This window comes from Bos taurus, chromosome 5 (genome assembly GCF_002263795.3).
Source record: "Bos taurus isolate L1 Dominette 01449 registration number 42190680 breed Hereford chromosome 5, ARS-UCD2.0, whole genome shotgun sequence".
NCBI classification, from domain to species: Eukaryota; Metazoa; Chordata; class Mammalia; order Artiodactyla; family Bovidae; genus Bos; species Bos taurus.
Genome location: NC_037332.1, coordinates 108,730,491 through 108,756,584, shown reverse-complemented (window position 1 = coordinate 108,756,584; position 26,094 = coordinate 108,730,491). Strand labels below are relative to the sequence as shown.

General features: G+C 56.0%; 1 protein-coding gene across 15 annotated transcripts in view; it reads right to left on the bottom strand.

The window, feature by feature from the left end:
* The window catches only part of CACNA1C (calcium voltage-gated channel subunit alpha1 C), a 459,127-nt gene that overhangs the window by 37,461 nt on the left and 395,572 nt on the right, over positions 1-26,094 (bottom strand). For 9 of the 15 annotated variants that reach the window (XM_024992752.2, XM_024992747.2, XM_024992758.2 and 6 more), the window contains exons 14-29: positions 24,844-25,051; positions 23,839-23,959; positions 22,456-22,570; positions 21,627-21,747; positions 21,236-21,305; positions 18,850-18,982; positions 16,116-16,245; positions 15,038-15,097; positions 11,102-11,208; positions 10,120-10,207; positions 9,498-9,605; positions 8,513-8,565; positions 8,085-8,231; positions 7,115-7,316; positions 6,076-6,234; positions 5,500-5,610 (exon numbers count right to left, since the gene is read on the bottom strand). In XM_024992752.2, the coding sequence (XP_024848520.1) occupies positions 5,500-5,610; positions 6,076-6,234; positions 7,115-7,316; positions 8,085-8,231; positions 8,513-8,565; positions 9,498-9,605; positions 10,120-10,207; positions 11,102-11,208; positions 15,038-15,097; positions 16,116-16,245; positions 18,850-18,982; positions 21,236-21,305; positions 21,627-21,747; positions 22,456-22,570; positions 23,839-23,959; positions 24,844-25,051 (1,933 nt within the window). Of the gene's footprint in view, positions 1-5,499; positions 5,611-6,075; positions 6,235-7,114; positions 7,317-8,084; positions 8,232-8,512; positions 8,566-9,497; positions 9,606-10,119; positions 10,208-11,101; positions 11,209-14,857; positions 14,918-15,037; positions 15,098-16,115; positions 16,246-18,849; positions 18,983-21,235; positions 21,306-21,626; positions 21,748-22,455; positions 22,571-23,838; positions 23,960-24,843; positions 25,052-26,094 lie in introns of all 15 variants that reach the window. The other 6 variants (XM_024992753.2, XM_024992750.2, XM_024992755.2 and 3 more) reach the window with 2 other exon arrangements.

Here is a 26,094-nt window from a genome sequence, read left to right as displayed (position 1 = left end):
GGGGCCGGAGCCAGGCCCTGGGACCCTGCAACCCGCCCCCACGACACCATCGCCTGTCACCCCTGCTCTCTGGTCGCACAGTGACCAGGCTGCCCCCCACTCCTGCCCTCCTTGGAGGCTCCCTCTGCTCATGCCCTGCCCTCGCCCTCTGCAGGCTGTGCTGCTGGGGCCTTCGGTTGACCTATCTGACCTGTGGGTCCAGGGCCTCCACTGGCCGCGGAGCCCACCAGTTCCCGCCCAGAGGAGGTTTACATACAGCCCGAGTAGGGGGGTGGCAGGGTCCCTTTAAGATGCCAGCTCCCCCCAACCCATCCACCCCCTTTCTATCAATCTTCCAAGCTGGACCATGGACACGGTTTGATTCAGCTGTCAGCCCCTTCTCCACCCCCTTCCACACCCACCCCAGAAACAGCTGACACCCTCCAGGAGGTCAGTGGTTGCCAGGACACACCTGCCAATCCCCAGGTGGATGGGACCTGTTTGCTGGAAATCTCGGGTGACACAGGTTTGTGGGGTGATGGAGGAAGCAGACTGGGAAAATACCACAGACTTTCAGGAAGTCTGGCTGACTGGAGGCAGGTCACACACCCGTTCTCTCCTTGGTGGAAGTCAGGGTCAGGAAAAGGGTTTTCGGGCTCTCCCTGACCTGGTGAACCAAACCTCTCAAGGTCTAGCTCCTCAGAGCCAGGCAGGGCTGGTCATCGGGGGAATAGCGCTTTGGGCTGGAAGCCTTCTCTAAGCCTGCAGGGTGAGTGGACCCCCAGCCTTGGGAGGCCTTGGCTGTGTCCCTGGGGTTGACGGGCCAGGAACTATCCCTTCTCCTGAGTGTGCCAACCCTCTGCTCACTGGCTTATGGACCAAACCAGCCCTGGCTTCAGCCCATCGTTTCTGGGAAGGAGAGACTGCCGCCCCAGCATCCCATGATGCACTGCACCTGTGTGAGAATTCGGACTTCTCTCTCGGATCATCTGTGCCCCGATTCACTCCATGCCTGGAGCTGTTCCAAGCTGAAGGAGGCGGTGTAGTGTGTGAGCCCTGGAGGCAGGGTGTCTGGGTTCGAGTCCTCCCTCTGCCACTTCCCGGCTGGGTGACCCTGAGCAGATGACCGCACCTCTCTGTACCGAGGTTTCCCCACCTATGACGACCTTCTGGTGATAGTGGGGGCGACGTGGGACACAGGTGAGCCCTGCACCTGCAGGAGGCCCGGTGCGTCCAGTGACTGTCAGGTTCGCTGGAGCTAGTCTGCCCCTCCCAGGGAGGTCTGATGTACAGGGTCAGTTGTGGGGGTGGGGCTGGGCAGTGGGGAAGGCAGAGCCCAGGACCGTGGGAGGAGGAGAGGGAAGGTGGGCTACAGAACCCCAAGCACCTTCAGGGGATCTCATCTTGAATCCTAGTGAGGACTGAGGAGGCAGGATCTAAAATGCAGGGGGAGACAATGTGTGCCTGACCAGGGAAGGAGGTCCAGCCGAGTCAGAGCCTAGCTGGACTGAGCCTGGGAGGCAGTGCCCCTAGTCCCAGAAACTCTGTCTTTCCTGGGCTCCAGGTCATGGGTCTGGGAGATGGGGGGTGGGCGCAGCCAGCAGTGGAGTGTCACACTGGGAACCGCTGCCTCGCAGAGATAATGTCAACTGTATGCGACATCACGATGTCCTCAAACATCACGGTGATCGGGGACTGCCGGAGTGGGGCGGCCTGGCTGGCACACAGCTGCTCCCCCTCCTGCCTCCCACCTCCCTGACAGCTCTACCCTGTGATCTGCCCTTCAAGAGGCTGGCACCTCCCAGCTCAAATAGCATGGGATGGAGGTGGGGCAGCAGGAGGCAGGGGAGACCCAAGGTGGGTGGTGGTGACCCTCCAAGTTATTCGAGGAATGCACACTTTGGACATCTGCTCCAGTTTTTCTTTGGAGTTAAGCTTTCCTCCCCAGCAAAGTTTCAAAGGCCTTCACTCACTCATCTCACCGACATGTGATGAGTGCTCTGGGCACCTGGAGGTGAGCTCGGTGTGGGCAGAGCACAAGCACCCACGGCCTCCCCTGGTGGCATGGGATGGGATGGGAACCAGCTGGGTTCCTTTGGAGTCTTGGGAGAGTCTTCCCCTGCCCTGTTGGCACCTGAGTTCACAGCAGGTCTCCACTGCAGAACCACCCAGGATGAAGGTTTGAGGGGACCTGCCTGAATCTGGAGCTTTCCAGGTGGTGCTAGTGGTAAAGAATCCACCTGCCAATGCAGGAGTTGCAAGAGACTCAGGTTTGATCCCTGGACTGGGAAGACCCCTGGAGGAGAGTATGGCAACCCACTTTAGTATTCAAGCTTGGAAAATTTCACAGACAGAGGAGCCTGGTGGGTTACCGTCTGTGGGGTCACAAAGACTCAGACACAACTGAAGTGACTTGGCACACACGCATTCCTAGCTATTGGATATTTTTCAGTGCTTATCATCAAGAGTATCTTAAAAGTTCTTTTCTGTCTTTGCTGATAAATTTCCATTCATAAGAGGACACTCCAGCTACTCAATGAACTTCAGATCCTTCTAACCAAAGCCTTTTCATGCTGACCAGTTCAGTCCTGCAGAGTCTCAAAGGGCCCAGGGGCCACTGGGAATGTCCAGGGCAGTTCTCCTGCTCGAGGGAGAAATCCCCTGGCCACTAGGTGTTCAGGACACGCCTGTCACCTGTCCTACTCTTCAGACAGACAGAGAAGAGGTCTACTTGAATTGACTTAATTTCTCAAAGTGGTAAGCAGAACAGATGGAAATGAAGACCAGAAACATCAGTTACCACGAAGACACGGAAAGAACAAGGCCAGACTACAAACTGAACCACTGACCAACCAACCACAGAGACCAAGCGACGGAGAAGGAAGCCCAGCAGGCCAGCCTCAGACACCCGCTGTCAGGGCTGACGTCCACCCCCGCATCCCTGTTTTCTGACCGCCCTTCCTCAGCTGACGCTCACGGGTGCAGACACGCAACACAGACATGCAGCCACGTTAGGAGCCCTGGTTGTCGGGTGGAGCCAGCTCAGTATTTCCACCAGAGCTGCAGACACTTTCTGGCTTGGTTTTCTGCCTGGAAATGTTGGCGATGCTTCTGGAATCTGTTCCTTAATGAGGGATTCTCAGGTGGCGCAGTGGTAAAGAAACCGCCTGCCAATGCAGGAGACGCAGATTCGATCCCTGAGTTCGGAAAACCCCCTGGAGAAGGAAATGGCAACCCACTCTAGTATTCCTGCCTGGGAAATCCTATGGATGGAGGAACCTGGCAGGCTACAGGCCATGGGGTTGCAAAGAGTCGGACACGACTGAGTGACTAACACTTTGACTTTTTCCCTTTCTCTTTAAGCACAGACAGACCCTTCTGCGTGTGAAATGCAGATCCCCAGGTTGGTTGTTTCACTTCTTTGGAAACATCGCTCTGATTTTACCCCATTTTCTCACGACAGAAAGCAAGACGTACAGGAGATGGGGTGTGTTATGGTTCCGAGCACACTAACTGGCTACTTCCCAGGTAACTGGCTTGTTCCTGGGTCTGCAGGATTCAGGGACAGTGTTTTCCAGGCTTAGGCCCATGCAATGTCACTGCCACTTGCTCCTTAGGGCAGGTCTGTCTCGTGCATCCCCTGAGCTCTGCAGCCCGACTCAGGAAGACCCCACAGGGCTGTGCAGCAGCACCTGACATTGTCAGAAACACGTCTGATTCAACACAGAGTGACTCAAGCCTTTGATCTATTTAACCCGCACATCTCAGGAGACTGGAGAAAACCATGCCCGTTCCCTCCTGGAAGCTGTCATCTGAGTTGGAGGCTCAGCTCAGCGACGGCCTGGCCCACCAGCCTCCCTGGGGTGTGCTGCTGTGGGCTCTGAGCCTGCCGGCCCCCTGGCCATGTGGCTTGGAACAGGGCCCCACAGAAGATGGCCAGGGACATTCCGTGGTCTTCTCTGCCCCTAAATGGGACTGGGCTTGGAAGGGAAAGTGAAAAGAGCCTATTTGCTGCCCTGGAGGAGGTGGGAAAGCACCATGATTATTACCAAATGACATTTATTAGAGTCTCATTCTGTGCATTCAGCCTGGGTTCCACACTCTTAGGTACCTTTGGTGAGGGAGGCTTGGTGCAGTGGGAACACGGCCTGTCTTGTCTTTGAAGCCCCTCAAGGGTTTCCCTCCTTCTGCAAAGTCCCCAGCAGAACATATGGTGCAGGAAGACGCTTGCTAATGGCTTGGTGTGGAGGGAATTACATCGACTACGAAGTCAGACATGCTGGATTCTATTCCCAGTCCTGCCACTTAATAATGGTGTAATTAATACAACATTTAATTGCTCTGAGTTCCACTCCCCTCTTCTCTAAGACAAGGAGCTAATACCTATCTCAGAGAGGTGTCTTGAGGATTCCATGCAATGAGGTGTGTGCAGCATCGCAGGTTACTGACAAATGTTGGTGGAACATTAATTCAGAGAAGACAACGAGGATCCTGTCACTAAACAGGGATCCAATCTACAGCCTTGGGGCATCCCTCCTGGCCCCTCTAGTTCTGGAGCAGGTGAGCATCTGAATGGAAGTGAAATACAGGACCAAGAACATGAAGTTTGGCCCCTCCGCCCCCCGCCGGGGTTGACCTGTGTTGCATCTAGAAAAACCAGTAGAAGTGGGGACAAGAAGGTTCGGAAACCTGTCCTGCATTACCCTCTTAGATCCCGTCTCACTGACCCCCTCAAAGTTGTGTAGCAACTGGAAGCCCCTGAGCCCCCAGGACACCCCATCTAGGGCAGCTGTGAAGCCCAGGCAGTGGACACGGTGACGCTGAGCTGTCTATAGGGAGAGAGATGGGAGCTGCTCAAACCCAGTCACCCTCCATCCTCGAGGCCATGTGTGTGTGTGTGGGGTGTCTGGTCAGTGACAAAGGGCACAGATGATCCAAGAAGCAGGAGCCAACCTGCCCTGTCCTGCCTCACTCAGCTCTAATCTCTCCCAATGTTTTTTCCTAAAAGCTGCTTATACCTAGCTACGCACAGACATTTTTAGGTCTGTCCGGTGCCGGAAGGTATGGGCAGTGACTGCAGCCCTGAAGTGGGGAACCAGAGGCCCCCCGGATGCACTAACGCCCAGTCCTGAGCAAAAGCGGCCCTGCCTGAGCCCCTGCAGCAAGGCTCTTCGTCTGTGCAGTGCCCGCGTGAGAACAGACCCCGTTTGGGTCTGGCGGGGCTGGGCCTGGTGAGGTTTGGTTTCCAGTCTCTTCTAGACGATGTGCGGGGGCGAGGGCGACTCCGCCTCCCCCGGAAGGAGGCTAGCTCAGGCACCTCCCTGCTCCCTGTGTCCAGACCTCAGGTCAGTCCAGGGGCTGAGAGTCTGCTTAAAGGAGTCGGCCTGGCGCAAGCCCTGAAGGCTCCTGGGCTGCAGCGGTCATCGCCAGGAGGATCCGGTCCCTGGCCGAGACTCTGCCCGCATCGACCCAAGCCCGCCCTCGACGCTGTGGACCGAAGGCCCGTCCCAGAAGGCCTACCTTGGGCTTGAAGGCGATGAGCTTCAGGACCATCTCCACTGTGAAGAGGCCGGTGAAGAGCATGTTGAGGATGTTCATGGCGATTTTGAACAGACAGCTCTGACCGTAGTGCTGGGGGTAGGGGGTGGGGGCGGAGGGGCTGTGAAATAAGGCGGGGGCTCCCTGCTCCCAGCCACGCCCTCAATAGAGACCTTCCTGAATGCAGCCCGGGGGGCCGGCCACACCTGCGGGAACCAGGTGGGCTCAAGAAGCCCTGAGGGTCCACTTCCCCTCTCTGTCATTCCTGCAAACGCAGGCGAGCACAGCCTGGGCCCTGCTCTCATCGGGGTCAGCTCTGCGTGGCCGCCTGGCCTCAGGTGGGCTCCACACAGCTGGCATCACGGACAATCAATGCCACTGCAAGATCACCTGTGCTCCATCGCCCTCTATGTCACAGCCCAGGGTCCTGGCATTCTGACCCCTCGGGAAGGTGCCCCTCCTGCCCCACTCAGCCAGTGAAATGGCAACACCTCCCAGCCCCGTTCCGCCCCGGACCCTGCCCCGACCCAGGCACCCCGGCCGGCCCGCGGGACTGACCTGCATGGCCAGGCAGATGGTGTTGAGCAGAATGAGAACGAACATCAGGTACTCGAAGTAGGTGGAGTTGACCACGTACCACACCTTGTACTGGTGCTGGTTTTTCGGGATGTACCTCCGCAGGGGCCGGGCCTTGAGGGCATACTCCACACACTGCCGCTAGGGTAGACGGGAGGGTTTAGTAACCCGGATGATGGTGGGGGGGGTTGGGGGGGTTGGGGGGGTGGGTGTTATTCCACGCACTGGCGCTAGGGTAGACGGGAGGGTTAGTAACCCAGATGAGGGGGTACTCCACACGCTGCCACTGGGGTTAGACGGGAGGGGTTTCACAGGTTGAACCAGCTGTTACTTGGACATTTTTTGAGGTTCTATCATTCCTCTAAGGAGGGAGAACCCTCTTTGGTTGGTCCCCATCAGGATGTAGTTGAGGGGGCCCTGTCTCCTTCCTTCTGTCTCGGGGATGGTTGGTAAACGCTTGCTGACTGAATGACAGTCCATCTTCTCAGATATTTCCAGCTATAGACTCTTCTGGAGGCCCGTCTTTCTGCGATTCTCCTTTCCCATCCTGAGTCAGTGGTCTTAGCTACCAGTGTCCACAGACCAGAAGCCATAGCTCGCGGCCAAGGGGTCCTTGGTTGACTATATTCTGGTTAACTCTGTGCTGTGCCCGGACCCCAGGTCAGGACGGGACTCACCCAAGCCCTCCTCTCTCCTCCAGTCTCCACTTCCAGCTTCTAAACCCAACCAGTCTATTTGCTCCGTCTCTACTGTCATCAACCTGGTAATACATAAGGGTCTAAGCACTGCTCCTCTACACTAACTGGCTTCCCCCCTGGCTTCCTTACCATGCGAAGTCCACACAGCAGCCAGAATGGTGAGTCTAGAGCAAAGGTGTGGACCGGGGATCCAGAGGTCCTGACAGGGGTTTGGGGGGAGTTCCTTTCCTAAGCAGAGATCAGGTTCTCTGCAGAAGGATTGCTTCCACAGGCTTCAGCATCCTGACTGCCCGGCCTCTCGCCCTCTGGGGGGTGGGGGTTACCTGGTTCTTGTCCAGCTCGCAGTTCTTGTATTCCTGCTCCCCCTGCTCCTGGAAGGTGACGATGACGAAACCCACGAAGATGTTCATCATGAAGAAGGCAATGATGATGATGTAGATGATGAAGAAGACGGAGATCTCCACGCGGTAGTTGTATATGGGACCCTTGTCCTCCGTGTGAGAGTCGATGGAGCGGTACAGCAACCTGGAGGCAGGGAGACAGGCCCGTGTAGGGCTAGGGAGGTGGTTCAAGCCCCAGCTCTGTCTCTTACTACTGTGTTGGTCGGGCAAATCACTCAAACTCTCTGAGCATCAGATTCCTTATCTGCAAAGTGTGAACAATAGTTCCGGATTTTCCTACCTGGCAGGGCCGTTGATATAATGAATATGAAGGTGTTTTGAAACTGGCAAAGAAGTGTCTAAATGTAATGCAAGTCATGGGCATTGATTTGAAAAAAGAGATATTGGTAAATATCAATACAGCTTTGTTGTTTCTCAGCAGAGACTCGGAGGATGTTGCACTGAACATAAGATCCATCTGAGGACAGATATCCGTTTAGATAAAAGCACTCAATATAAATGCCCAGGCTCGCTCAGATCATCAGCGGTGGTTTAGTTTACACTCAGGTAGCCTGTGTCTGGGCTTCCCAGGTGTTGCTAGTGGTAAAGAACCTGCCTGCCAATGCAGGAGACGTAAGAGACTTGGGTTCGATCCCTTGGTTGGGAAGGTCCCCTGGAGAAGAGAATGGCAACCCACACCAGTACTCTTGCCGGGAGAATCCCATTGACAGAGGAGCTTGGTAGGTTATGGTCCATAGGGTTTCAAAGAGTTGGACACGACTGAAGTGACTTAGCACGCATGGCCTTCAGCTTGTTCCAGAAACACCCTCATCACCTAGGGAGGATGGAGATAAACATCGTTTCTGAAAGGAGTGTGGACACCAATGAGACTGGCCAGGGTCTGCATACTTACTCTGGCCATCCCTCGAAGGTGGAGACGGTGAACAGGGCCATCATGGCTGCCAGGACATTGTCAAAGTCAAACTTGCTGTTCTCCCAGCTGCGGGGCTGGATGATGGGGTGGTCCACCTCCCCATCCTTGTATGTTATGTAGTTCCCCCTGCGGAAGGAAGACAGTTCATTCTGGGGTTTCCCATCTCCCCACCACCTGTGACTCCTGGCTTGGGGACAGGATGGGATGGCTGAGCTTAAACCCACAGTTCTGGCCACTGAGCAGAGCTCAGGAGTAGATGATCTCATGTGCTATGTCAACTGGACCAGACAACCCATGGGTAAAATCCAGCTGCCACTGCTGTTGGAAGAAGAACGGGGCACCCCTCCTCTCAGGACAAGCCTCACCCACCCAGAGTCAGCCGGCTTGACTGTCCCCGCCGCACTCACTTGCATTCAGCCTCTGTCTGTTTGGAACTGTCCGAACAGGTGTAGAGCTTTCCCTGGAAGGCGGAAGAGCACAGTGATGGAGAGGTTCCTAAATCGAGGAGTTGGTCAAAAACTGTCTAGTGATTATATCTGCAGCCGGCTCTGTGCTGGAGTCTTGGGACAGAAGAGTGAGGAGAGCAGAGCCCAGACAGAAAACGTGCCGTGCCGCGGGGTCCCCATCACAGGGAACCAAGGGGTGAAGCAGAGCTCGGGAGGCAGGTCTGGTGAGGGAGGAGGATGCCTGGACTTAGGTTGAAAACTTGGGGAAAGCGGGGCCCGTGTGCATGGTGGGGGCAGAGCTTCAGGTGGAGAAGAGCAGAGAAAGAAGGACTGGGGCAGAAAAGGGAGGGCCTGCCAGGCACAGGGCAAGAACCTGGCAAACCAGGGCTCCGCAGCCGCCTGGGTGGGGGACTCATGCTGCTGGTCACAGGGAGCCCTGCAGGTCTAGGTGGGTGACCACACAGAGGGGTCAGGGATGACAGTCCCTTTGCCTTTCTCTAGAAGGGAAGGCAGGGCTGAGGGCAGCCACGCTTGGAGGGTCAGGTGCTGATGGAGCAGCACCGCCTACATGCTGGCCTCCTCTGGGCTGGGAACTAGTTAGTCCTGCTCTGGGCTGGGAACTAGTTAGTTCCCCTTATATCTGGGAACTAGTTAGTTCTCCTTGGGTTTGGGAACTAGTTAGCCTTTGGGTCTGGAAGCTAGTTAGTCCTCCTCCAGCCTGGGAACTAGTTAGTCCTCCTCAGGTCTGGGAACTAGCTCTGCTCTGGTCTGGGAATTAGTTAGTCTTCCTTGGGTCTGAAAGACAGGAGGGGCGGTGGGGCAGCTGCGTCCCTCCCCAGGGAGACCCAGCACTGTCCCCACCGTGTCCCCTGTGGCTGCTCCCATCCGTGTCCCTGGGAGCTGACAGGTGGGAAGGACGGGGCTGCAGATCTGGCTGAGACCCCACCTTGAAGAGCTGGACCCCAATGCAGGCGAACATGAACTGGAGCAGCGTGGTGACGATCACAATGTTCCCGATGGTGCGGATGGCCACGAACACGCACTGCACGACGTGCTGTGGGCGGAGGCAGGGGGCTCAGGGCCTGGCCTCGGCTGAGTTCCCCCGGGCACGGCCCTCTCTGAGGGGGCGGGGGTAGCCCTCCACTATGAGCGGGGGGTGGTGGGGATCAGACTCAAAGGGGCAAAGTGTGCTCCCAGCTCACAGGGAGATGAAGCCTGGGGTGCCCATATCCCGCTGGGTGACCCATGGACCAAAGCCCTGCTAACACCCCATACTCTGGGACAGTGATTCAGGGGCCCCTCATCACTGCACGGGGCCTGAGGTTGAATGTGGTCTCCTTCTGCAAAAGCTTTGCTGAGAAGTTGGGATTGTGAACAGTGGCCTCTACTGGGGCTCCATGCATCTTGGAACTAGGACATGAAGTGGGCTGAGGTGCCAGCAGGAGGGTCCTGGTTCCAACCCAGAGGCCCTGCCATTGTCCCCGCCTCCTGCCCACCTATCACCTCACATGGACGCCTGGCTGAAGCTTGCTGGGCTGAGGGCCCCCACTCAGGCCCGGTCGGCTCACCTTCAGCCCCTTGGCCCTGTTGATGGCCCTCAGTGGCCGGAGCACCCTCAGGACTCGCAGGATCTTCACCACGTTGATGGCACTGGACCTGGGGGAGTGGATGGGAGGGTGAACCACTCCTGCTCCTGGGCCCGCAGGAGAGAGGGGGAGCGCATGGGAGTCCTGGACAAAGTCTCCCACCTGCAGGGACCTGTAGCTATCCTGGGAGCCGGGGACTTGGTGAGCAAATCATGGGAAAAGAATTTACCATGTGTCGTTAGCATTACAACGTGCTGCTCAAGGCCATTTACCCAGCCGAGGGGATGTAGAGAGGCAGAGCTCCACCAGACCCTGGCTACAGAGGATACACTTCCTAACTGTTCTGAGCCCCAGTTTGTTTATCCGTAAAATGGGGCAGTGATCACCTCATGAGCTTGTTGCAAGGATCAAAAGAGAAAACGCACATGAACCACCCACCGTCCCGCGTGGCGCCTGTTGTAATCTGAACCCGTGGTGGCTTTTCATATCATGGACTCGAAGAAATACTGTACGAATGGTGGGGCTTCAGGCGGGGGAGGTGCCTGGTGCTCATCTTCAAACCTGGTCCCCACCTCCAAGCCTGGTCCCCGGTGGCTGCCCACCACAGCCCCTTGTACAGAGGACATTCAGGCCTGGAGGAACGGCTCTGACACCGCAGACTCTGCATGCCTGGGGCGCCAGGGCCAGGCCCCCTCTCCAGGGGAGGACAGGCCACAGCTGTCCTCCAGGGGCACATAGGGCCTTGCCCTGGGGGATGGGGGTTGCTCTAAAGTGTCCCCCACCCTCGCCTGCTAGTTACCTTCCGAAGGCCTCTATCCTCCTTGGGCCCAGAGCCGCCAGGGAGGCCCCGCCCTGGTCCCAGCGCCCTCATGCTGCTGTGGACGCAGACAGGCCCCTCCCTCGCGGTCCTCTCTAGCCCTCTCCCTTGCCCCACGCCTCTCTCAGGCCCTCGGGCCCCACTCACTGGATGCCGAAGGAGATGAGGGACACACTGACCACCAGCAGGTCCAGGATGTTGAAGTAGTTGCGGCAGAAGGAGCCCTTGTGCAGGAAGGCCCCGTAGGCCGTCATCTGGGGGCACAGGGATCGGGGTGTGAGCAGCTCCCGGGCTCCAAAGACCCTTCACCCCACCCTTCCCCCCACAGCACTCCCAGCAGGGCCTAGACGAAGAACCGAGAGGTGACGGAGGGCTGCGGCAGGCAGGACAGGAGGAGACGCTGTGCCTGGAAAGTGTCCGCTGCCAGTGATGCAAAGCCCAGAGGCTCCTGCCCAGGACATGCCTGTGACCTTCAGTCCTGTATCTGCAGCCCTTTCAAGGGCCCCGTCCCCATTTCCCACTGCCCCTCATCATGTTTCTGTGACTGCAGCCCCGTGAGGCCCCTTGCTGATGCTCCCTGGGTTGAGCTGTGTTCTCGGGTTCCCATGCCCTCTCTAAACTCTCTCCACCTCAGGGCCCCCAGGACTTGGGCACCTGGGGGAGGTGGGGGCTCGCCCAGTTGAGGACCAGCCTCTTGGCTTCCCAGAATTTCCCTGGTTTAGCCCCAGGTAACCCCTCAGGCTCATGCAAGCTCTAGCGCCCAGTGAGAAATTCTACAAGAAATTCTACCAGGAATGCTGGTGACCAGCATCTATCCCTTCCCGGGCCTCACAAGTGCTGCTGGTCTGCGCCCAGGATTCGAGCTCTACTCCACCATCCGGTTCTGGAGCTGTGTGTCCAGAGGGGGCTGTGGGCACCACTGTGTGAGCACAGCTCTGGAGCCTGGCCGCCTGAGTTCAAATCCCACCCACCACGCTCTGAGTGCCTGGAGCAGGTTACTCAACTTCCCTGTGTCTCATCAGAGAAATGAGGTGATGACAACCTCTTCCCTGGAGGGTTGTAAGTGCTCTTGGGAGTTACAGGTAAAGCCCTTTGGACACAATCCTGCAGACAGCAAGCCCTGCAGGGGAACTTCACTACAGAGGACTGGACTCAGCAGAGAGCTACAACTGCATTCGTTGTAGGGTTCGTCTGGGTTCGTCCTGTGATGGGGGCTGCTCAGAGTCCCCCTCTGTAGAGCAGCAGCCCCCTCATGTGGTTGTTAGGCAGCTACAGAATAACGCAAAAGCCCCTTGAAGACTAGGAAGGGACCACTTTGGGGGTGCTGACTGTTGTGGGTTTGCTGTCCCCTACCCTGCTCAGAGCCCTGTCCATGCTCTAGGAACTCCTGTCGAGTCTCGTTGACATGAACTAAGGGGCCAGTGGATTTCCAGGTGAAGAGCTGAAAGGCCATGACCATGAACGACAGCCAGCAGGGAAAATCTGGAGCTGATGGCTTAGAGCCTGGGAGCAGCTCCCCGGTTGCCTGGAAGCCCAATTTATTTCTTTGGAATCAGAGCATACCCAGGGCAGCTTGTTCACAGAGTGATTCAAGAGCAAACACAGGGGAAATGGGCAAAAATAGCTCTTGCAACCTAATTCTTCCCACTGATCTCCTGTAGGAGGGGGTCACAGGGGACTCAGACACCTGTGACCTGCAACAGTTTCCAGAAGTGGGTAGATTATATAAAAGGTTGCAGGGGAATTCAGCTGGAGATGTGCCCCAAAGGCCTGTAATCTTGGGGTGGGGGGCTTCCTTGTCTCTCGGTGTAGGTCTGGGCCCCCGAGAGCAGACCTGGGTGGCTCCATGGTTCATGTTAACTGAGAGGCTCTGAGCCCAGAAGGCTGGCTTGTGTGCGTGTGTGTGTGCGTGCAGGGCGGCTGCCCAGGCAGGACCAGAGGAAGAGTGGCCACAGGAGAAAGGGCAAGTGGACACTGGAAAAATGGGGCATTTACTTGAGAGTTTGCTGAGGGGTCCAATGCAGGGACCCCTCTACCCCATCTGCTGACTGCCACACACTCATGCTCCTGAAGTCCTAACCTTTGCCCAGGAAAAGGCTTGCTGGGGAGAGAAAAGGACTGAACTCTGAGCTGGGAGAGCAGGATGCCCCTCCGTCCAGCCAGCACCTCTCCAGGCAGTAATACTGCTCATTAAACACATCTTTCGTAATTTCTGCACGTGGGTCCTGGTCCCATCTCCCTCCTCTCAGTGACAGATCTCGGCGTCATTCAGTCCAACTGTCTTGGCCCCACAAGCCTTTCCTTGGAAGGCTGAACATGCCCAGGCCTTTCAACTGTCTCTGACCTTGGACACCACTCGTGCATGACAGTCACCTCTCCCAGGCAGGATGCCGAGCCTACAGGTGGGGCAGAGGGACCCTGGGGGAGGAGGTGCAGGCAGTGTTCTAGGGCCAGGCTCGACCTAGAGCAGAGTCAGCGTAAAAGTGGGCAGAAGAAGGAGCAGGTGGGTGGGACGGAGGACCTCCCAGGAGCTGGCAACCTTGGAGGAAGAGGCGCTCTGGGGAGGGTCTGAGACTCAGAAGAGCCTGGTGTTTTTTCGCCTCCCTGGGTCTGGAGTCCAGGGAAGAAAGGTCTCCATGTAGCTGGGCAGCCTGGTCCCCCTCCCCACCCCTGGGGGTCAGAGAAAAACCCGAGGAACACTTCTGGTTTCCTCTTGTTAACACACCTGGTTAGCTGGAACCAGAGGGTCTGGACACAGAAGGCATGAGAAAGTGTCCACTTAGGCTGAAGCTGGACGTGACAGGCTGTCCCTACCTGAAGGAGCCCAGGAAGTAAGGTCTGGGGCTTCCTGTGCAGGGTGGGAGGAGCCTGGAGCCTGAGGGAGGGCGCCTGGGGTGGTCTCCCTGTGGGAAACACTGAGCTGAGCCGCTTGCTGACTGGAGTCAGGGTGAGCCCCAGGCTCTGAGACAGAGAGTGGGCGGACACACTCCCCTGACTTGGAACTTGCCCCCGAGGCTCGGGTGGCCCGGGGAGCTTGAAATTCCTAACAGAATGGATGTAAGTAATATATGGTGCTGTGCTAAGTCGCTTCAGTCGTGTCTGACTCTTTGCGATCCCAAGGACTGTAGCCAGGCTCCTCTGTCCATGGGATTCTCCAGCAAGAATCCTGGAGTGGGTAGCCATTCCCTTCTCCAGGTTTCTTCCCAATCCAGGGATTGAACCCATGTCTCTTACGTCTCTTGCATTATGGCAGGTGGGTTCTTCACCATTAGTGCCACCTGGGGAGCCCCATTGATGGTATATTAATAGAAACAATAATAAAGCTTGGGGCAAACCCCTGTCATCCTGAGGCTGCTCGGAGGCGGGCGCTACTGTGTTGGGGTCACAGGATGGAGTGTGTGTGGACTCTCGGCCCCGCACTGAAACCTGGAGGACACAGCCGCCTCCTCCAGGCCTGGGCAGGGGCGAGGGGGCAAGCTTTGGCGGGGCTGTAACCCAGGGGTCAGAGGTGTGTGCAGGGGTCTGTCCAGAGCCCTCGGTTGGGACACTGGCGTTGGCCTGTGTTGACAAAGCACATCCTGAGGGCACAGGCAGAGGGCCTCTTGACGCCCTGGGCTTTGCCATTTTCTGGCTCTGTCCTTCGAGCGGCGTTCCCTCTGGGTAGGATAGGGGGAGGGTTCCTGCCGGGATCAGGCGTGGCTCGCAGAGGTGGTGGGGGGCAGGCGGTGTGGGGGAGTGCCTGGTATCAGCCAGCATCAGTGCCCAAACTGTGCGCGGGCACAACAAAGTCAGGGGCCCCAGATCCTCCGGCTTTGGGCTTAGGAGTAAAACCAGAGTGAAGGAAACCAGAGAGGAGAGAGAGGCAGTGCAGAGAGGAGGCAGAGGCCTTGCTGCGCGCATTACCTTGAGGATAATTTCTAAGGTAAAGATACTAGTGAAGACATAGTCTGCGTTGCCTAGGATCTGAAAGACAAGCACAGCGGATTAGTGGCTCTGAGTGACAGACAGCAGCAGCGTGTGCGTTAGGGACAGAGCCGCAGAGCCAGTGGGGAAGGACAGGAGAGGAGCAGAGGGCAGGGTTACCTTCAGGGCAATCTCAATGGTGAAAATGGTAGTGAAAACAATGTCAAAATAAAACAGAATCTGCAAAACAAAGAGAAACAGGGTGGGGATGGGGGAACGGAGCAACAGGATGGGAGCAGGGTCGCCAGCAGGGAGTCGCACCCCAAATCATGCAGTCTTTCCACGGGAGACCAGAGGCACGGACACAGCCCAGGGTCCCGAAGGCCCCAGATCTGTGAGCAGGCTCCCAGAGCCGACTCAGCGGGTCCTGGGTCCGGCTGGGTGCTTTTCTCATTAATTCAATTTACTTACAAACCAAAATCAGACCATGGGATATGTGTCTCAAGGACAGAGTGGGGTTTGCTTTCTTTGCACAAAGATGCAAATTGCTTAACTCACATCAGGGGATGAGCCAGTCTCTCACGTTCCCGGGACCCTACCCTGGCTGTGCCCCTCAGGGTGTGGTGGGCACACCCCAGGCTGGGGACAGGCTCGGGGTTCACGCTTTGCTCTGTCTCAGGTGATGGGTCAGAGCAAGGGCCTTCCCAGTAAGAAACCTGTGGGCCACGTGGGCTGCAGGACCACTGGCTGGCTCGCAGGGGTCTGGCTTTAGGGTGGTGGACTCCTCGCTTCATGCCCACCTGGTTAGGATCTGATATTGTTTAAAGGCTTTGGGATATGGCAGGTCCTACTCTGGCCTTTGATTGTAATTCACCAGAGCCTGAGGCGAGCTCCAAATTCAATTTCGACTCTGCAGAGGGTCAGTGAGGTCCTGCTTGTGAGGGCGGTCTCATCAGAGTGCCATCTGCCACTGACCCCCAGGGACAGGATGGGCCAGTTCCTGGGGGGCAAAGCCCTTGGGGAGCATCCGTGGGCAGTGCGGTCTGACATCAGGGTCAGGCCGGCCTGAGGCTTGGGGCTTAGGGTCTCCTCCTGCTAAGGGTCCTAAGATGGATTTGCACCAAAGCTGTCATCTCTTAGGGAGATGTCTGCTGTGCCTCCGACCATGAGATTCGGGGCAGGCTCTGGATTGAAAGACAGGGTCAGGCAGCCAGCGGGTCACGTCGCGGGGGCGGGGTGTGGGGGACGAGGTGCGTACGTGGTTCCTGAAGGAGGTGTGCTGCACGGGGTCCTCGGCGGCCAGGGAGATGCTGCTGAGCAGGATGAAGAAGAGGATCAGGTTGGTGAAGATGGAGTCATTGACGATGCGATGGCACTGGAGGCGGAACCTGCGGGGGCAGGGGGAGGGGGGCTGTCACAGGGGGGTGGGGCCTCTGCTCCTTCTCAATGTGTAGACACGTGTGCGGGAGGGGCCCTTCAGCCTGAGCCATCTGGCCACAGGGGAGACACAGCCCCACAGCCGGCCCCACCGTGCCCCCTGCCACGGGGCCTCAGGGTTACGTCTGACACTTCAGGAACCTCTGCATCTTCATGTACTGCTATGACATCATTCACGAGCTTTCGTCTGGGGCTTGGCTCCCCATCATTACAAATACTGACTGCATAAGATCTACCTCACATGTGTCCGTATGGGGAGCAGCAGAGCTGCCCAGAACGTGGATGACGCCAGGCTGGTTAAGCCCGGGCTTCAAGGAGATTGTCTGTCGCAGCAGTAATTAAATCCTGAACCTCAGCTCAGTGACAGAGGCCAACAGCCCTGACCCCGGGGCACTCACAGTGGATCCTCGGATGCCAAGGGTGTCTTATGTGCTGTCTCCTCTTGAGGGGTACTATCTCATCTTACAGACGGAAGCCGGGAAGGATAGTCTTGCCCACTTTGGAGTGTGTGTGTGTGCGGGGAGGGGCACGGGGTGGTTCAGGCTTGAACCAGGCCTTCAGACCTCTGCTTCTGGCATGTGGTTGACTAAATCCTCTGAGAGACCTTACTGATGCGGAAGCACCAACTCCTGGAAAGGACGAGCTCTCCAAAACCATTCTGGTTTCATGACAGCTAGGAAAGTCTGCAGTGATCCCCTCCTCCCTCAAGCCAATCTGCTGAGCCGGGGTCTGCTGGACATGCCCGGGTTGGGCAGGGGTGCCTGCGGACAGAGGCCAGTGGCAGCACTGCCGTGAGGAATCTTTAAGCCAGCGGGAGATGGGGCAGAGGACTGGGGACCCCTAGGCTGAGCCGCACACACAAACAGCATCTGGAAGAAAGCTTCACAGTCTTTCTTCAGGTCCACGGGAATCTCCCCAACTAAGATGGAGTATTGAGGTCACAAAGATCACTGAACACTCAAGAAATTAAGCCACTAAGTTGGCAAATCAGAAGAAACTCAAATAAATGAGTGAGACCTCTCCCCAGACACTCTGTATACTGGAAATATTAGATACCGATGATAGATCAACCATATTTGAAATAGTGAATGGGATAAAAAAGACTTGACCACAAAGATGATGAATTAACAAGAAACTCAGATGTAGCTGGATCTGGTAAACAAAGCAATACATGGAACTGTCCGACATGAAAAAAATATATAACTTGATATAAAAACTGGTTTACACAGTAACATAGATAGAATTGAAGAGAGAATTAAGAATTTAGAAGATATATCCAAAGAATGACCCAGAATTTGAACCTAGAGACTAGGAGATGAAAGTTATGAAGACGTGCACGCGTGAGAGGGGAAGGACAGCATACGCAGGCCTATCACTGTCCACTTGGGCCAGCCTGAGAGAAGGAAGACCAGGCAGTGTGTAAACAGACTATCCTGCAACTCTCCCGGAAGTAGCTGTTCTCATCCTAATCCTTAACATTATTCAAGAACTGACAAAAAAATATAAATCCATAGACTTAGGCGACGTAATATATTCCAAGCAGGGTAAATGGAGAGAAACACGTGGTAGTGAACATATACAACCCCAGAGACCGTGCTGCTAAGTCGCTTCAGTCGTGTCCGACTCTGTGCGACCCCACAGACGGCAGCTCACCAGGCTCCCCCGTCCCTGGGATTCTCCAGGCAAGAACACTGGAGTGGGTTGCCATTTCCTTCTCCAATGCATGAAAGTGAAAAGTGAAAGTGAAGTCACTCATGTGTCCGACTCTTCACGACTCCATGGACTGCAGCCCACCAGGCTCCTCCGTCCATAGGAGCTTCCAGGCAAGAGTACTGGAGTAGGGTGCCATTGCCTTCTCCAGAGACCACGGATGACGTTAAAAGAGTGAGACCAGAGGCAGATTCCTACAGAGAAACGAGAGTGGGAATTCCAGCTGTACAGTGGAGTAACACATCTAACACGCTGAGGGCCGTAACTGTCTTTCAAGAACAAGAAGGAAAGCAAGTACAGATAAACAGAGGTCAAATGAAGTTACCATTAAGACTTCTAAAGAATGTACTGTAGGAGGAACGAAAATGATTTCTGAAAGATGGGCCAAGATACGAGAAAATTGAACAAATAGAATGGTAAGTGGTATGTAAATCCAAACACACCCTGTCTACCCAGGTAATCATATCTAATTTGTCAGGTTGGAAATAAAGGTTGGTATCACATTACTCATCAACCACAACACCTAAGGTGGGAGAGCTGGAAGGAGTTAATGCAGTCTAGCTGTTTACCTCCTTCTATTTTGCAGAAAGTTTAGGATCTTGTTTAACTTTAGGGGTTGCTAAGTTAAATGTAATCACCAACAGAGTAGAAACAGAGTTTACGTATTTCAAACAATGGAAAGAAAAAACACAGGTCTTCTGATCCATAATCCAGGACTCTCTCCTCTAAACCCGTGCCTGTTTACACAAGATGTGGGGCGTGCTGGGGTGGGGGCTGGAGGACGCTGATACCTGCTGGGCTGGCATCATGGAGAGAGTGGAGCCCTGCTCCCCCCATCCACACACCTGTTGCTGGGGCTGAAGATGAAGAAGGCGCTGGCTTCCGGCATGGGCACTGCCTTCTCCTTCAGGTGCAGCTCAGAGAGGGGGCGCGGGCGGGGGCCCACGGGCATCTCGGGCTCCTCCTCGTCCTCTTCTCCTGCAGGAAAAAAGCACCGTCCTAAATAGCTCCACGGCTCCCACTTATTTTTACCACCACGCTGCCCACTTCCAGACACCTTCCTACGGACAGGAATCAGACATCATCGGTATCTCTGGAAACGCAGGGGACCAACTAGGACGGCCAGCTCTCTCCCATGGGCACCTCTGGGGCTCATCTCTGCTGGAGGAAGCCTCCTGGCAGCACATGAGACCAGGTTGTGAGTCGGGTAACCAGCTCAACCCCTGTCCTGCTTTTTAAACGGAAATCCCTACATCCCGGGAAACCCTCAGTGCCCTGCAGATTGGGGTGGCTGGTCATCCTAGTGGTCAGACACCAGAAAGGTAACCAGGTGAGAGGGGGCGTGGCCAGGTGTCCTCAGCTGGCTGGCTGCAGGCCAGGGGAAAGGGTGGGTGGCCTTTGGGGCCGCCCCACCTGCTCATGCCCCACCCGCTCCACTTCTCCTGCTCTGGCCTCCCTGGGCTCCTCTGCAGACAGGTGTGTCCGTAACTTGAAGGCAGGCCGTGGTTTTATGATCTCCCTGACGTTATCTTTCTTGCTTCTTGTCTGCCTCCCGCTGAATGTGGGCCCCTCACAACAGCAGCTTATCTGCCCCCATGGCTGAGCCCCCAGTGCCTGCCCAGGGCGGGGAGCACAGTAGGTGCTTTATAAGCAGTGATTAAGTCAACGAGTGGATGTCTCCCTGGTTTCATCCAGCTCTGTATCCACGACAACAGAATGGTTCAGAAGTCACGTCTTTCCCTCTCCAGTTCCCCGAACTGCAGACCCAGTGAGGACCACCCTGCTCCATGAAGCCGCTACCTCACTGCTCACCCCCTGGAGTCCCCACAACAGCTCAGGCCTCCCTCACAGCCTCTGGACTGAGCTACATGTTCCTTGGGGTCATCACATTTCTTTCTCATGTGCACTTATTAATTGTAAGTCCTCAGTGACTCTTCAAGAACATCTGTACATTCACTCGCATACATGAATCGAGCAGATAAAAAGCCCCAGCTCAGCACAAAGCTTTCCTCCTGAGTGAGGCGATGTTTCTGAAATGTGGTGTGTACAGAACTGGGGGCTCCGACCGACCTTGAGCTCTGGGGATTAAACTTGGGGGGGAGGCCTGACAGGCCCCTGCTCGTCAGTGTGGTCTCTTCATGGGGACTAGGAACGGGCATCTCCTGCAGGGGGTCCCGTGATGAACAAAACCTTCTTAACATCAGTTAGCTCCCTGCCCATATTCAGTTTTCCCTGACTGCCTCAAAAATATCATTTTAAAGTTTATTTGCTCATTCAGGATCAAGACAAGACCCGCCTATTGCATTCAGTGGCTATTTCTGGTGTGTCTTTGAAATTCTGTAACGGTTTCTGCCCCAAGGGCTGTAAAGGCTTCAAAAGGCTTGATGCTGGCTCAGGGACACCCTTCCGCCCTCCTTTCTGTCTGAGCCCCAGGAAGCCAAGTCCTCTTTCCCAGCAGACAGACTGTGAAGACAGGAGAAAGGAGGCTGGCCGCAGTCCGGTTTCTGAGGGAGCTATGCCCCCACACAGACTAGCCTGCGTGGGGACTCGGGTCGGCAAGACCCATAGCACCGTGATGGTCTGTTGTGACTTTGAGCTTGAAGCAGGTGATGATACCCACAATTTTCGGCAGAAAGAGGGCAGGCCAGGCTCACGCAGGGTGTGGTGTCCTGATGCAGGGGACTGGCTCCTGACGATAGACCCTCTCCAGGGGCCCGCCTGCCAGTTTACGGATCAGACCGCAGACAGGACGCTCTTGTTTCGGGAGACCCGACAGTGTCCTGCAGAGCCGCGAGCAGGCGTCTGCAGCGGAGCCCTGCTGTGCTCAGCACCCCCTCCCGGGAGCGGGCAGGACAGATTTGGGATTTACTATTATTATTAACCAAGCAAGATGCTGCGACATATGTTATCCTAATAAGTTATGTAACTTAGTAGCGATTTTACAACACAGGCTGTAATAAACCTTACATGTATATGGAATCCGGCTTCCAAAAGCCCCAAAGGCTCTGCTCCCACACAGTGTGTTCAGTCTTCTGTTGTCATTACCACAGTAATAACTGAGCAAAGTTTTCCCCCAGAGGATAAACGGTGATGCTGCGGCTGAGCTGGGGGATCAAGTGAGGCCCCCGCTTGTGGGGAAACTGGGACCGGCACCCAGCTTTAGAGCCAGGTGTTCACCCCCATCCCCCCCCCGCCCCACGGCCTCCCCCAGGCCAGGCAGCGGGCTGGTACCTGTGGTTTCCTGGTTGGGGTAGGAGCTCTTGTCCTCATTCTCGTTGGGCTGGAGGTCATCCATGTTGATCTAGGCAGCCAAGGGAGAGGAGGAGGGTCCGGTTAGATAAGATCCATGGTTTAGAGGCCTCCAGTAGTCTTGAAATTGCCCCCGAGTCTAGGCTGAACTGTCCCTTTGTACATGACCCTCAGGACACCAGCAGAAGGCTGGCCTTCCTCCTCTGCACGCCCACCCACCCTGGCTCTGTCCCCCTCCTCTGGCCTCTTTGTTCCCCTCCGCCCCAGTGTCTGGCTTCGGGCAGAGCAGCCCACCCAGCACTGCTGTCCCCCTCCCCCTCCCTCTCTCTCCCTTCCCAGCCCCGCCCCGGCTCCTTGGCAGAGCAGCCCATACCTTGGTGGCGGGTGGGGACTCTCCATCTGCCGTGATGGATTTCAGCTCGATTTTCTCCTCCTTGGTCTCCTCCACGGCCGGCTTCTCTACCACCTCTTGCTTCTTCTCTGGGCTGGCGGTCCTGGCGGGCCAGCAGGAGAAGAGAGCAAGGGATGTTGACTAGAGTAATAGGGTGCTGCCCTTGTGATCCCTTGGGGTCCAGACCACCAGGGCCTGGGACCACCTGTCTTCTGGGGGCCCTGCTGTGTGGATCAATCTTTGGGGTACTGGGCCTCCCCCCAGCTCTGTCCTCCTCAGTCTCTGCCCCTGCTAGGCTGTGTCCAGCACTCAGCTGAATGCCCAGCTTCTCCCCGACTCAGCCTCCATCTAATTCAAAGGTTCCTGAGAACCTGCTCAGTATCTGGCACAGGTGTGGCCCAGATCATCCGTCTGGACATGGATGAGGACGGCGTGGGGTCCTGTCTTGTCTGCTCGTCAGCAGAGATGAGCTACAGGACAGTGAGGAGGCATCATCTTTCCAGATTCTCCTCCGACTGGCTGCCCTCCCATCCCATCCTCTACTCCCACCATCTGTTATGACCCTCTTCTCAAAAGAGAGTCCTCCAACTCCTGGACCCGTGGGGAAACAGGACACCTCACCAGAGATGTAATTCATGGTGCTCCTCGCTTAGAGTGATGTCCAGGAATAGGGGAGAGGCCCAGCTCACTGTAGGGGCCCCCACCTAACTCCGTCTAGAAGGACAGCCGGGCAGGCCCAGCCTCTCCTGAGCACTGACGGGAACGGCATTTTGGAGCCGGGCCGCGTTTGGCCCGGGAGCCTCGCAGTTACCTGGCTAGCTTCTTCCTCTCCTTCTCCTCTTCCTCCTCCTTCTGGGCAGATGTGAGGCTCTCCGCGTCAGCCAGGTTGTCCACAGCAATGGCCAAGAACACGTTCAGTAGGATATCTGTTTGTGTCCATTCTTAAAGAAAATGACCCTTGGACTTGGGGTGGTGGGTGGGCACAGGGGCCAGGACAGGACGTGCAGGGCCGGAGTTCCCCACGGGGAGGGGCTCCGAGCCCACTGAGCCCCCCTTCTCCTCCGCACCGCCCTCTTAGCTTCCTGGGGTTTCCTGGGGGATCCGGAGCAGGCAGGCACACAGGCCGGGCCTGGGGGCGGGAGGCAGGGAGCCCAGCCTCGCTCTAATTGCTGGGTTTCGATGCTGCTTCCCACAGAGACGACCGCCTGTAAGTGACACTGTGAAACAGCGCTGCCTCCAGCGGGCTGTGGCGCTGGGCGGTCATTACCACCACCAGGAGGTGCCCGCTTGCCCTGCCCACTCCCGCCATGACCTTGTTCAGACAGAGGCCCCAGAAGGGTCAGCTGGGCTCCTGACTGAGCGGAGTCTGCTGTTTCTTCTCCCCCGCCCTTGACTCGGATGCATGTACCGTGGGTCAGAGAATCGGATCAGAGCCAGTCCAGCCAAGAGGTTAATGCCGGTCAGGCCCCTCTCCACCCCAGGCCCCGGGTGGCTCTGGTTCACATGGGGAGCTGAGGGGCCCAGCCCCCAAGGGCGAGGGCTGGGCACGCGGTACCCAGTTCAGCCTCGCTGGGCCCGCTAGGTCAGGTGCTGCCATTTCCACCCCGGTTCCAGGACACTAGGTGGACAGCCCTGGGTGTGTCTGAGGCTGCGAGCTGACCTCTGAGTCTAGCTCATCTGTAATTCTACTTTACAAGCCTCTCTGCACAGTACCCCGGGGGATATGACAGGGGAGGGCTGCCTGCAGTGGGGGACCTGGGAACCTGCCCGTGGCCTGTCCGGTCTGCCTGTGGCTAACATCCCCCTGAGCAGCTTCAGAGGGAGGGCAACAGGTGAAGGTCACTTCCGGGGTGAGGGTTTTCCTCCCTCAGCAGGCCCCCAGCCAGGGCAGCAGGTGTCTCATGATGAGGTCTGAGTGGGCAGCTGCAAGGCCAACACCACTAGGCACTGCCCACCTGGACCCCGGCAGCTCAGAGGGATGGACTCACATCCCCCCCGGACCCCGCTCCAGGTTCCCATCCCGACCTGTCTGCACCACTAAGGTGGTCTGGGCTGGACATGTGCCTTTTCCTTCTTCTCTGGGGAAGGGTTGCCCTGGGTCCTCCCTGGTCAGGACCCGCTGGGCACACCTACTGGCATTGAGCTACAAGTTAGGGGGGCAACAGGGGGCGGGGGAGGCAGGCGCAAAGGATACAATTTCCACAGATGAAGAGGATGATGAAGTAAATACAGACTAACATCCCTGGAAAAGAGGGGCCGCCATAAGCCATGATCCCATCATACATCACCGAATTCCAGTCCTCCCCGGTCAGGATCTGAATGACATAGTCCCACCAACGAGGGACACAGCGTTAGACCAACAGCAAGCCCGAAGCTCCCCTGCCCGGCCCCCTGCCATATAGAAACCTCTGACACCTGTCTCCTCTCCCCGCCTCCTACCGCCCGCTTTCCTCCCGGGGCTCTGAGCTGTGATCGTGCAGGTCCAGCCCTCTCCTTTAAGTGTGTGGCCACCGCCACAAATGATTGACCAACTGTAAGCGCTTCCTGGGAAAAACACGTCCTACAGCCCAGGCCCAGTGCTCTGTGGCTGCAGTTAGCCAACCCTAGGGCTAAGGCATCAAAGTGACCGTGTTCACTGAGGTGCCACGTGGTCCCCCAGGGTTCCCCAAGCATGAGGACTTTGGGTACCATCTATAAGATTTTGGCAACATTCATGTTATCATTCAATTTAATCTGTAAATGGATCTCCTTTTAAACTTCAGTGCTACTTGAACTTGGCCCCAAGCCAACAGATGTACGATAGTCACAAATTTGATGGTGGTCGTATTTTCCTGGGAGCAATCTCCCTTCCTCTCCCCTCCCCAGCAAGAGCCGTCTGCTCTCTTTTGTGGATATTTTGGGCTTTCGTGTTGAATGTATTTGAATAAAAGTTTCCATGGCTAAGAAACAGATTTTTAAGCCACTGAGTTGGATCTTTTTTTTCTCCCCCCAGGGGTCCATCCAAGAGTGGAATTCCGTGGGGCTTGGGGGAGGGGAGCTACAGACGCTCCTGGGCTCCCGTGACCGACCTGGTCTGGCTTTGGCTGCTCCGTGGGAGTGGGAAGCCCCTTCCTCTCTGCTCCCCCGCTCCCCCGGGACCTGCTTTCTGCCCCCTCTCCCCCACCTCCCCGGCCATGATCTGGCAGAGAAAGGTCCATACCTGAAACACGGTGAGGAGGGACTGCGGGAAGTTGTCAAAGGTGCTCCTCCGGGTCTGCATCTCATCAAAGTTGAACTTCCCCCCAAAGAGCTGCATCCCCAGGAGGGAGAAGATGATGATGAAGAGGAAGAGCAGCAGCAGCAGCGAGGCAATGGAGCGCACTGAGTTCAGCAGGGATGCCACCAGGTTGCTCAGGGAGTTCCAGTACCTGCGGATGAGGGGGCGTCAGCTTCATCCCCTCCCTCCGCCTGCCACACCCACCAGGGGCTTTGAGAATGACTGCAGCTCCCTGCTCTTTGCCCTTCCCTTGGGGCAGCGTGGTGGTGGGACTGCGCTGGCCACTCACAGTTGGAGTGTGAGTGACTCAGTTCAGGGCCCAGGATCAGGAGCCTGGTTCCGACCCAGCTCTGCACATGCTTTTGGGCAAGTTGCTCAACCTCCCTTCTTTCTTTCTTCTCCCCACCTGAAGAAATAGGGGCAGTGACAGCTTGTACTTCATTGTGTTATTGGGAGGATTACATGTGATAATGATTTTGTAAAAGCTCCACCCTCAGGCAACAAAATAAAAAAACAAACAAGTGAGACAACATCAAACTAAAAGCTTCTGACAGTAAACTCTTCAGCGAAGTGAAAAAACCTACAAAACGGGAAAAAATATTTGCAAACCATACATCTGATAAGAGATTAAGATACGAAGACATGTTCTTCAACATATATGAAGAATGCATACAACTCAATAGCAAAAAACAAAGAACATCCCAAATAATCCAAAGAAAAAATGAACAGAAGGCCTAAATAGACTTTTCTCCAAAGAAGACATCTAGATTGCTAACAGACACGTTAAAAGATGCTCACCATCACTAATCATCAGGGAAATGCAAATCAAAACCACAGGGTATCACCTCACCCCTTTAGCATGCCTATCATCAAAAAGACAAGAGACAAGTGTTGTCGAGAATGTGGAGAAAAGGGAACGCTTGTGCACCGCTGGTGAGAATAATGTAAACTGGTGCAGTCACTGTGAAAAACAAAATGAAGCTTCCTCAAGAAAATTAAGAATAGAACTACCACACGACCCAGCAATTCTGCTTCTGGGGATATATCCAAATGATACGTCCATTGCAGCATTATTCACAATAGCCAAGATGCCGAGACAACCTAAGTGTCCATGAACGGATAAATGGATAAAGAAGATGCAGTATACATTATCTACAATGGGGTATTACTTAGCCATAAAGAAGAAGGAAATGT